Source organism: Protobothrops mucrosquamatus, unplaced genomic scaffold (genome assembly GCF_001527695.2).
Source record: "Protobothrops mucrosquamatus isolate PMUCROS unplaced genomic scaffold, P.Mucros_1.0 scaffold1145, whole genome shotgun sequence".
Lineage (NCBI taxonomy): Eukaryota > Metazoa > Chordata > Lepidosauria > Squamata > Viperidae > Protobothrops > Protobothrops mucrosquamatus.
The window spans coordinates 129,237-141,656 of NW_015387361.1; the positions used below are offsets into that span (position 1 = coordinate 129,237).

Here is a 12,420-nt window from a genome sequence, read left to right on the forward strand (position 1 = left end):
AGGTGACTGGTGGTTCTCAGATATTGCCTTATTCTAAAAGTGGTACAATGGGTGAAAATGTTGAAAAGCCCTGGTTTACTACACGCCCTTAATCACCACAATATCCAAAACAATGGTAAAACAACATCTTGATACATTATTTAAGTAAGCCAAACATTAAGTAGCACAGATGAACTCCATATGAATCAATGTAAGAAATGAAAAGTGTTCATTGCTAAATCTTCCTATTTTTCATTGCTGGTATTTGTAAAGACCTAGCTTTCTGGGAAGATTCTTATGTTGGGAAAGATGGAAGGAAAAAAAAAAGAGGAGCAACAGGACAGAGGTGGATGGACTCAGTTTCAGTGGCAATGGGTACATCGTTGGAAGACCTGAAGGACCAGGTTAGGGTCAGATTGTCATGGAGAAAAACTACTGATGTGAATAAGAGTTAATACTGACTTGATGACACATAATAAGTCAATCAATCAATTTGTCCTCAGAGATTTTTTGTTTTTAACAATCACAAATCAATATAGAAAGAAGGTAAAGCAGACTCACATCACTCTGCAGTTCCTGGCTTTTCTTCGCATGTTGAATCTGGGAACTGTCTGCAATGCTTGTGAACTTTAGAGCATCAGCCCTCTGTCGATACTTTTTCTAATTAAAATACATTTTAAGATGATTCAGACATTGTCACCACTTTAAAATTGATCAGGTATACCTTCCATTCATTTCCAGTCTAGGTCACATAGCACTGCAAGGTTTCCTTTTAAAAATATTGCTATCAACTCTGAAGTTAAAGCTGGGTTCTCATTTTCCTGACCTTGGAGGGATGGAAGGCTGAGTCAACCTTGAGCTGGTCAGAATCGAACTCCTGACAGTGGAATGCAGAGTTAGCCACCACGGCTCTTTCGTAGTTGAGATTTTAATTATAATCACATTCTTCATTATTTGCATACGTTCATATTTAATTGAAATGGGGATAATTTGAAGTATGCTACTTAAATACGTAAACACGCATACTGTCTCACTCCAATTTCTCAATCAAGTGCCACAAGCACTACTATGGATATGGATTTAAGATTTAATATCATAGACATTCATTCCTAACTATAATGAGGCACTGAGATGGCACTGCAAGCCCCACTTATTTATATCTTTATCATATACAAGTTCAACTGTATTCCCCTTCCTTGAACACACGTGGGGAATAAAAGTGGTATGGGAAGTCAAACGATCAAAGCAGGAAACTCTTTGCCAATATGTGGCAACCTCTGCTACTAGTCCTTCATGACATTACTTGCAGACAGGGATTTTTTTCTCATAGAACGCCCAGAACGGAGTTCCGGCACCTTTTTTGGATGGAACCTTGTAGGGTAGGCAAGGCAGGTGGTATGACATGTGTGAGTTCCGGCACCTTTTTCTTCTTCTTTTTTAGAAAAAAAGCACTGCTTGCAGATAAGAAAAGGATGGAACTTATACTGGTAATAGAACAGTAGTTTCAGTATTTTAACAAAATGCTAAATTCTGCAAACCTCTCTGTTTGCAGAAAATTTGTTGCTCTTAATTTAATATAATTCAACTGGCGGTTTGACAGTCATGCTCAAAAAACTACAACACTGGGTCATGCCATCAGCATACTTACAAGAGCTTTTCCTTTCTATAAGATTTCAGCAGTATAAATATTTGAATAAAATCAGTAAACTGACCTCACTGATGAGTTCTCCTGCTCTTTTTGCTTGTTCAATATTGATACTTTGGTCTGCTATCCAGCCAACTCCCTTCATCCATTGAAGGTCAGTTTTGTACTGAAGCTGAAAGGAAAGGGGAAATAAAATTTCACAAGTTTTACGTAGAGTGGCATTATTAAAATATATTAAATAGGCCAGCTATGTATAACAAGAGTAATTAAGAGACTTCCAGTTCTCTCTTAGACATGAAAGCCATTTGGGTGGACCAGTCACTTTTGCTCAGCACAGACAAGACAGCTGTCATGGAGAAATTAGGAGACAGGAACATTATATATACCATCTTGGAGTGAACAAAATAAAGGCAGGATATAAGTCTAATAATAAATGCAAATAAAGATCCAAGTTATAACAACTACATAAATTTATAAAGTTGTATATGCAACTTTATAAATGTATAAAAATGGATAAATTTTTTATTCACACAAACTGTTGGTACTACTAGAGTTCAGCTCAACAAAATATTCTTCTGTGAGAATAAATATATTAATTTAATAATTTTTATTGAATTAAATACATTTTATTTTTACAGTACATATGTAATTCCATGTGGATTGGTCTGCAGTCTTAACATGTAGCCTTTGAAATGACAATACCTGAGCTGTACCATCTGAACTATAAAACTCTGGATGATCAATAGATGGCAGACAAAAAGTTAGATTTTGACATCTAGTTATTATCTGGATTTTTGCAGCCCAGATTTAATAGACCAAACAATAACCAATAGATTCTAATCTCTTAATTATTCTTACAAGCCTTTTTAAAGTAATAAAAGAAATGTCTTTTATCTTACCTCACTTTGTAGCCCATAAGCCTTTTTGGCCCACTGTGTCTTTAGGTCTTCTGGAACTGCTGTATATTCATGTATTCTCTTCCTATAGTCAACATCACTAGCCAGAGCCTGAGCTTTCTTTGCATGTTTCAGATTTATCATATCCAGTGGTAAATGGAAATGTGCTTTATTCTTCTCAAAGTCTTTTTTATATGCAATCTGCAGTAATAGCAACATATTGCCTTACCAAAAATTAGAACAGACTGATGAAACACCAAACTTGAATTAACAGTTACCTTTACCACACAACAATAACTAGATTAAAAACAACTTTCAATTCCTTCAAATCTCTGCACAGTTTTGCTTATCCGTTTAAGAGTTGAAAGACTAAATTTCTGTTCCAGCTTTCTTTGCTAGCATTGTGAAATTTTCTTTAAGTTTTATAATGGCTTACAAATTTTTACTAACACTTAACTGAAGTTAATAATTATTTTCAAAAAATTATTTTTGTTACTGCATTTGGAGTAATTCATGCTTTATTCTTTGGCTGCAGAAGTCAGGCAAATGTTGGTTTTCATTTGGAAAAACTTTAACCAGGATATCAAATACAGCTCAAAGTGCCACAAGCATGCCATACCTTTTCTTGGGGCTGTGCTATGACCCCATTTCTTCTAGGGGTCAAGCAAAAACCAAAGAATCAGTACCTGAGATACCTTCAAGAATCAGCATTTTGATTAAGCCTTCATGCCATTATTTAAAAGGGCATAAAATGTAATCCCATTTTTTTTCAATTTTTAACTTCTGAGAGAAAAAAAACGAAAATTTTATTCTACTTATGAAAAGGAAAAGATTATCTTCTTTTCTTTTGAGTAGATGGATAACAGCAAGTGGTAGTTTAGGATTTCTCTATTGCAAAACTACATCACTTGACATAATCCAGTGTGCTAAAGAAGAGGAATATCTGGCCTCTGGATGTGCTTGAGGTCCCACTTCTGCATATTTCAATCAAATAAACACATAATTTCATGCAGATTTAGACTGACAAATATTCAATGATTTAATGCATCTTATACCAAAATAATAACCTTAATAACTTATTTTAAATCAGAGTTTCAATACAAGTTTCTTTGAACTAAGATCTGAAACTGGTAATAAATTACATTGCCAGTTATAATTTTATAATATAAGGAGATTTTTTATCTTCCCAAACCAGAAATATTGCACATATGCATTTATTCTAATCTTGAAGAATTTGAATTATACATTTTGCCAACCTTGCTTAGCGTTAAACATGATTGACATATGTAGTGATAGAACAAATGTATTGCGAGTCAATGAAAAGAAATTACAAGAGAATAGGAAATGAATCATGTGAGCCTGTGGCATGTTCCTAATGTAATAAACATGATTTGATCATTATTACTATTTTGTCTCCAATCTCTACAGGGTTTAAGCTTTTAATCCCTCACCACTATTGTCTTGGTTAGATAAAGAAGTCTGATAAGAAGAAATACTGATTTTTACTGTAAGCATGCAACCACTGGGATCTGTAAATCCTAAAGAAATAATAAAAGTGGATATGAAAGGACATTTACCTCACTATTTATTTTGGCTACTTGCATAGAGTGCAGAAGTCTTGAATCTTTTGTTGATAAAGCTTTTCCTTTCATTTTCTCATAGTCTTCTTTGTATTTAATCTTTATAGAGAAAATAAGTAATAATTATAGAATCATAACACTGTAACCCCTAGATATAAACTTCCTAGCATTTACAAATAAGGCTGAATAATTAAGAGAGTAACTATCTAATACTATGATTTTTTTCCTCTTTAAAAACTCTTTGCACAATAACCTCTTTACTTACCTGAATCCTTACCTGAAAAGAGGAGAGGCAACTATTTAAAAAAATATATCTTCTGATTTTTCAGTTCAGAAGTTTACATTTTGCTTTCTAAGCTACTTTCTAACTGGCTGTACATAACAGGACATTTTGTGAGAACAGTTGCAAAACCCAAAATATATACCTGAGATTAAAAGGAACTGTGAACATTTATACTTAAAAACAGTACTAAATCTAAATAAATGTTGCCTGAAAAACTTTGAAATGAATTAAACATATGTTTTGATCCATTAAGATTTTGCCTGTTTTTATCTGCATGCATGTTTAATTTTTAAGCCCTGAAAAGTACTGTTCAAAATTTCTGTTTTACTTTCTGGACACTTCAGAAAGTATCTAAAATGCAAAGATTATTACGGAAAAGAACAAAGTATCTAATATAGAGTATCATAGTTTATGGCAAATTATTTTCAAATACAATTCATATTGAATTTCTAAACAACTTGTTTTCATTTATATAAAGTATGCTGATTTTTACAATTGATAAATCCTTCAAAAACATATAGAACCTACTTCACTGGCAAGATCTCCTGAAGCTTTGGCAGCAAGGAAAGACCTGGAGTCTAACTTCATTTCAAAGTTGCGGCCCCTGGTTTTTTGCCAGTCTTCTTTGTATTTAATCTAGGAAGAAAATATGGTTGCATATTATATATTATTAATAAAAATAAGCCATGTATATATATATATAAAAACATAGCAAACCAGGTAGCGATCTACTTATGACCATTTATCTAATGATAGTTACAATGGCCTCAGAAAAAGTGACTTACTCCCCATCTTCAAAATTACAACCATTGCACCACCTCTGCAGTCATGAAATCACAATTTTGGTGCTTGCATCTGGCTCACACCTACAACGGTTGCAGCACCTTGCAGTCATGTGATCATGATCATGGCATTTCCAGTTGGTTTCCAAAAAGCAAAATCAATTGGGCACGCCAGAGTCATTTAATGACCATGGTTATTCCCTTAACAACTACAGTAAAAATGGTTGTAAAATCAGGCCCAGTTACATGATAGTTCACTTAAAGATTACAGTGTTTAACAACTGAAATTCTGATCCCCATTATGATCTTAAGTCGATGACTGCTTGTATGCATAGAGGCATATAGAACCTGTTTCAGGCTATATTTACATCCATGTCTGTATATTATTCTGAATCACTGGGATGCAGATGAGCTTGGTTCTTCTCAGAAATGCTCTTTCAGATAGGCTTTGTTTTAGCAAATGAAACCTAAGGGTGAGAAGGATATCTGAAAGGAATCCTATTTCATATTATTTTGTATTATTAGGTTGAGGGGCAAATTCACAAGCCTTCTTTCTTCCTTACAATTCATGGAACCATGAAAAAGACAATTTTCATCTCTCCTACTGATCATGAAGCCAGAAGTGTTAACTGAATTGCTGAATGTGAAAAAATTAATCTCCCTTTTTCTCATGTGTTAATATTGCCAATATTTCCCAGGTAATCTGAACATTGTTTCTCCCTTCCATTAGTAGCAGTAAACAAAACTTTGCTCCATACTTCCTGCTAATAAATGCACAGACTTTACTACTTTACTATCTAAGCTAATCTGTGCCTGTGCTTATCCAGAACCAATTCTCACAGCGTTCAAATGGCAGACTCTGCAGGTAAATGACTATAGCAGGTATGGGTAATCTAAAACATCTGCAAGGCTCCATGGTGGGGTGGCTGAAACAAAGCACTATAAAACTAAAAACAAAACCCTGATATCTCCTCCTTTCTCTTTCTCTAAGGCCTACCTTTTCTCTCTTTCATGCAGCAGGTTGCAGGAAAGTTGTTGACCAGCTGAATTGCTGTCTTACATTCACTAGTCTTAAACCAGTATCTACACTAGAATAGGAAAAAATCTTACCTCACTGTATAATTCTGCATTGGCTTTCGCCTTCACTAGCTCTGGTACATCTTGAGTCAAAGTATAATGTGATTTGTTTTTCTGATAGTTGGCTCGATAGTTCAGCTGGCAAAGGTCAAAAACATGTATTTAAAAGATTTGTAATTATTCAGGATTATAATATGATGCTAACAATTATTGTGAAGTTATGCTAGGTCTTAAGAAAGGGTGGGGAATCCTCTTATGTTATTCTATAATATAGCAACTTGTCACTGAAATGTTTGCAGGCAAAATAAAATATAAATGATAAAGATTAACTATTGCATGTGTCTCTGAAGCATATGTGTCACTGTAGTCTATGGTTTTTCAGTTATTACTGTATATAGCAATATCAATATCACTTAGACTTACACTATATACTGTTCCATAGCACTTTACAGCACTCTCTGAGCAGTTTACAAATGTCAGCATATTGCCCCCCCCAACAGGCATCATTTTACTGACCTCAGAAGGATGGAAGGCTGAGTCAACCTTGAGCCAGTCAGGATTGAATTCCTGACTGTGGGCAGAGTTAGCCTGCAATACTGCATTCTAACCACCATGGCTCTAGATTATAGCATCTTGGATTTATTTTGATTATGTGTGTCAAACAAGCCACAGAAATCTGTTTCACACCCCTCATCAAACAAAATACACTTTGAGTCCCTATACTCTAGGGTTAGTTGTCTTCTGTGAATTGTTCTTCCTCGTCACTATTACTACTTCCTATCCACTGCTATTGCCTCTTTTAGCTCACCTCACACAGTGGCCCAGAAGGACACACTGTCTGCTAATTATTCTTATTCCTGTTAGAACCAAAATGAAAAGCCATTCCAATGGCCAAAGAGATTTGGCAAAAGCACCTATCGATCAGAGCTGTGTGCTCAAGTAGACAGTGTTGCCCTTGATAAATTTTGTATTATTCCTTTCCAGGAATAAATATCTGTTTGCTTGTGCAAAATTGCTCTGTTTTGGGATGACTATTTCACAATCATAATAGAACTTACATCACTAAGTTGCTGGGCATTGATTTTTGCTTGAAGGATCTGAGGTGTGCATGTAACAGAACTATATTTCAATTTATCTATATTTTGCCTGTAGTTTGCCTAAAATTAAAACAAGCAAACATTCAGATTATACATAGTTTCAAAATTACAAGTGCTTATCTCATCCAAATACCTTCAGATCACAATGCAGGATATAATTAGTATTTTTATCAGATCTTAATCATTATTCACCCCCGCCCCTGATTAATTACTTCCTTACTAAGCTGCAAATTGTATATCATTCAAAAATAGTTCATTTATAGACTTTTTTAATAGAATGGGACTTATATTTAAGCCATAAAACATCTAAAACCTTTAACATGGTATAAGCAATCCACATCCAATGCATTCTTTTTAATTGATAAGCCATTCTTGCTTCACCAGAAATCCAGTGTAATTCCAGATATGTTTATTCATGGGCTCTGATTATTCATGGGAAAAAATAAGAATATGAGCCCAGCCTATCAGCTAGAAAACAGCCATTTGTCCGAAATGGTGTAGAGTTCCTGCCTGAGCAGGGGGTTGGACTCGATGACCTCCAAGGTCCCTTCCAACTTCTTCTTCTTCTTCTTCTTCTTCTTCTTCTTCTTCTTCTTCTTCTTCTTCTTCTTCTTCTTCTTCTTCTTCTTCTTCTTCTTCTTCTTCTTCTTCTTCTTCTTCTTCTTCTTCTTCTTCTTCTTCTTCTTCTTCTTCTTCTTCTTCNCAGGCAAAATAAAATATAAATGATAAAGATTAACTATTGCATGTGTCTCTGAAGCATATGTGTCACTGTAGTCTATGGTTTTTCAGTTATTACTGTATATAGCAATATCAATATCACTTAGACTTACACTATATACTGTTCCATAGCACTTTACAGCACTCTCTGAGCAGTTTACAAATGTCAGCATATTGCCCCCCCCCAACAGGCATCATTTTACTGACCTCAGAAGGATGGAAGGCTGAGTCAACCTTGAGCCAGTCAGGATTGAATTCCTGACTGTGGGCAGAGTTAGCCTGCAATACTGCATTCTAACCACCATGGCTCTAGATTATAGCATCTTGGATTTATTTTGATTATGTGTGTCAAACAAGCCACAGAAATCTGTTTCACACCCCTCATCAAACAAAATACACTTTGAGTCCCTATACTCTAGGGTTAGTTGTCTTCTGTGAATTGTTCTTCCTCATCACTATTACTACTTCCTATCCACTGCTATTGCCTCTTTTAGCTCACCTCACACAGTGGCCCAGAAGGACACACTGTCTGCTAATTATTCTTATTCCCGTTAGAACCAAAATGAAAAGCCATTCCAATGGCCAAAGAGATTTGGCAAAAGCACCTATCGATCAGAGCTGTGTGCTCAAGTAGACAGTGTTGCCCTTGATAAATTTTGTATTATTCCTTTCCAGGAATAAATATCTGTTTGCTTGTGCAAAATTGCTCTGTTTTGGGATGACTATTTCACAATCATAATAGAACTTACATCACTAAGTTGCTGGGCATTGATTTTTGCTTGAAGGATCTGAGGTGTGCATGTAACAGAGCTATATTTCAATTTATCTATATTTTGCCTGTAGTTTGCCTAAAATTAAAACAAGCAAACATTCAGATTATACATAATTTCAAAATTACAAGTGCTTATCTCATCCAAATACCTTCAGATCACAATGCAGGATATAATTAGTATTTTTATCAGATCTTAATCATTATTCACCCCCGCCCCTGATTAATTACTTCCTTACTAAGCTGCAAATTGTATATCATTCAAAAATAGTTCATTTATAGACTTTTTTTAATAGAATGGGACTTATATTTAAGCCATAAAACATCTAAAACTCTTAACATGGTATAAGCAATCCACATCCAATGCATTCTTTTTAATTGATAAGCCATTCTTGCTTCACCAGAAATCCAGTGTAATTCCAGATATGTTTATTCATGGGCTCTGATTATTCATGGGAAAAAATAAGAATATGAGCCCAGCCTATCAGCTAGAAAACAACCATTTGTCCAAAATGGTGTAGGGTTCCTGCCTGAGCAGGGGGTTGGACTCGATGACCTCCAAGGTCCCTTCCAACTTTTTTATTATTATTATTATTATTATTATTATTATTATTATTATTATTATTATTATTATTATTATTATCTGTTTTACAAAGGCCACAGAATATACTTTTCCCTACAGGAAATGGCAAGTCAGGCAAACATAATGAGAGAACTGAAGAGATTATTTACATCTTTCAGAGGATCCAGCTTCCTTGTTGTCTGATAGGAGGGGGTCAGGATCACTGGGTAATTGTAGTTAGCATCATCATGTGTGTAATCAGATTTATAGACTATCTGGAACACAAGGACCACAAAAACAATTACCTTTTTAAAACTATCATTTTTAGTAGTTATAAGACAAGGGGAAAAGTAAACTATTAATATTATTATTAAACCTAACCAACAAAGCAAGATCAGGATGGTCCATATCAAAGAAAGGAAATTATTTGCAGAGTTTAAATGATGAATCTTCTTCAGCTGTGCATATATGCCATTATCAGATATAGGAGCATTCCCTTCCATATGTGGCATGGTTCTTTAGTGTCTTGTACATTTGTAAATAATATGCTTCAATAGATATAAGTAAGAAATATCATCTCATTGAATATCATAAATATTGGATTAAGTACAATTGTTCTTAAATGCAGCAGTATCAAAACAACAGGTGGCAGAAGCAGCAGTTTATGAACTAAACTTTTATAAGCATGGGGAACAAAGAGGATGACCCTTCCTTGAAAACTAAATTCAATTATTTTAATGCCTAGTCCCAAGGCTCATAACATGTCAATTAACAAATTACATTCTAAGAGGAATTGAACCATCTGCCACATAAATGGGAAAAAACTATTGTTTCCTCTAGTGATCTAAAATACAGTACATGTTTACTGGTATGATATATGCTTATGCAAAATTAATTTTAATATGTCCTTTGAACAGTACAGAAATATATACAGCCCTTCCTGCAGCTCTTAAGAAATAATTAAAACTGTGGCTCTTCCTCAGGAAGCAAAGACTAGATATTGTTTTGAAACGATATACAGAAAATAATTAAAGGCAATCTGATTTAAACAGCTTACATTGCTTGCCAAACTTCCAACCTTCATGGCATGCAGTGTGCGCCGGTCCATGCCAACTCCTTCATAATGACCTTTCTGGTTCTGGTAACGTTCTTTATATTTGAGCTAACACAAAGACAAAACACCTCTCACATATAAATATTATTACTTCTCCCTTGCAACAAAGAAGCAAAGACTTGTCAGAAAACTTAAAATAATAGAAGAACTGATATTGTGCAGCTCTATTGTTATTTCAAAAGATGACTCTACATTATCATTTTATTTTGGTGCCATTGTAGTTAGAAAACATCAACTTATTTATGAAAGAATAAAATAGTGAATCCAATTTAACCATACTGATTTACAACTTTCAATACAGATTATTTTTAATAGGATAACATGTTTTCCCAAATGCATACTACAACATTGCTATTATGACCCTTTCTAATCATAAGGCATATAATATCCAAATTCAATTGCTGTTAGTTAAAAATTGATAACAAAATGTTATTGGGTTATAACAGTGGTTCTCAACCTTTTTAATGTCGCGACCCCCAACCGGTCGTAAGTTGAGGACTAAACCGGTCGTAAGTTGAGGACTACCCAACCGGTCGTAAGTCGAGGACTTTCCCTGCCAGGGAGCGCCATGCATGCGTGGTTCCGCCCCCTGCGCCGGCCGAGGCGTAGCTGGCAAGCAGCAGAGACGGAGCAGGCCGACCGCCAGCTGGCCCAGCTCAAGGGAGGTAAGGCACCCGCCGGAAAAGGGGGAAAAAAATGGCGGACAGACTTGCTTGGCGACCCCCATGAAATGGTCGATCGACCCCAAATGGGGTCCCGACCCATAGGTTGAGAACCGCTGGGTTATAATCTGATGTTTGGCTTATATTTTGCTTTTTAGTTTAGAACTCAAAATTGATAACCAAGGCTATTTGATAATTGAGGCTCTAAACAAACTTAACAGATGAAGATAATTAATATTAAAATTAACAGAAATTATTGGATTAGTGATTAATTTATATGCAATCTCTTTTGCAATGACTTTTGTATTCTTTGATGTATCTATTTGTATTTTCTGGAAGTCACCTATATAGAAACTCTGGTTTCAACAGTACGTAAGTTAAGCTTTCATAGAAGTGCACACAAATAACTCAGACTTACATCACTGGTGTATTTTGAGATCTTGCTAACATTCCTGAATTGAGGCGTCTCACAGTAGTTAATACTGTGGCCTTTACTGTTCTCCAGATCCTTCTTGTACTCAACCTTAAAAATTAGAGTTAACAAGAATAAAAAGATATATGTAAGATGATAAACAGACAGACAGACAGACAGACAGACAGACAGACAGACAGACAGACAGACAGACGGAAAATGTTCATATATCATCCCTATGTCAGTACCATTTTGCAAATGAAAAAGGGGAACACAACTCAGGACAATGGTTTAGCCATTATACTCTGACAATAGTGCCCAAACCTATTTTCTATCACTTTCATACAACTACAGAAAATTTTGGTGAATTTATTTGCTCTGGCGAAGCTTCTCTTGCATTAATGTAAAAGAAAAACACTGCTACTTTTTATATGAAAAAGTAAGGAATGATGGAAGAGGGATACTTTTACAAAGAAGTTATCAATGTTTTAGAGATAGCAACTAACACTGTAAGTGATAGAGTTAAATTTAAATAACTATAATAAAAATAAAATAATAAGTAACAATAATTTAAATAAAAATATTTTTTCCTCTACATTTACTATCAATCAAAATATATGATTTTACCTCACTGTACAGCTTGTTCACATCCTGAGCTTGCTTAAGAACTAGATTGTCTTGGGCTGAGAGACAGTGGTAATGGGCTGCTCCTTTCATTTGAGAAAAATCCTTCTTGTATTTAATCTGAAAAAGAAACGCGGTATAACAGCTACAAGCAAACTATATTTTTCATTTGCTTAGCTATCTGCCAAGTATGGTGAGACAATAATTTTAGTAAACCCTAT

General features: G+C 34.8%; 1 protein-coding gene across 1 annotated transcript in view; it reads right to left on the bottom strand.

Annotated features, from left to right (window-relative positions):
* NRAP (nebulin related anchoring protein) overlaps positions 1 to 12,420 on the bottom strand; it is a 60,888-nt gene that overhangs the window by 33,144 nt on the left and 15,324 nt on the right. The window contains exons 11-21 of the mRNA XM_015820560.1: positions 12,203 to 12,319; positions 11,582 to 11,686; positions 10,445 to 10,549; positions 9,558 to 9,662; positions 8,806 to 8,904; positions 6,276 to 6,380; positions 4,912 to 5,019; positions 4,098 to 4,199; positions 2,524 to 2,721; positions 1,692 to 1,796; positions 541 to 639 (exon numbers count right to left, since the gene is read on the bottom strand). Of these exons, the coding sequence (XP_015676046.1) occupies positions 541 to 639; positions 1,692 to 1,796; positions 2,524 to 2,721; positions 4,098 to 4,199; positions 4,912 to 5,019; positions 6,276 to 6,380; positions 8,806 to 8,904; positions 9,558 to 9,662; positions 10,445 to 10,549; positions 11,582 to 11,686; positions 12,203 to 12,319 (1,248 nt within the window). The remainder of the gene's footprint in view (positions 1 to 540; positions 640 to 1,691; positions 1,797 to 2,523; positions 2,722 to 4,097; positions 4,200 to 4,911; positions 5,020 to 6,275; positions 6,381 to 8,805; positions 8,905 to 9,557; positions 9,663 to 10,444; positions 10,550 to 11,581; positions 11,687 to 12,202; positions 12,320 to 12,420) is intronic.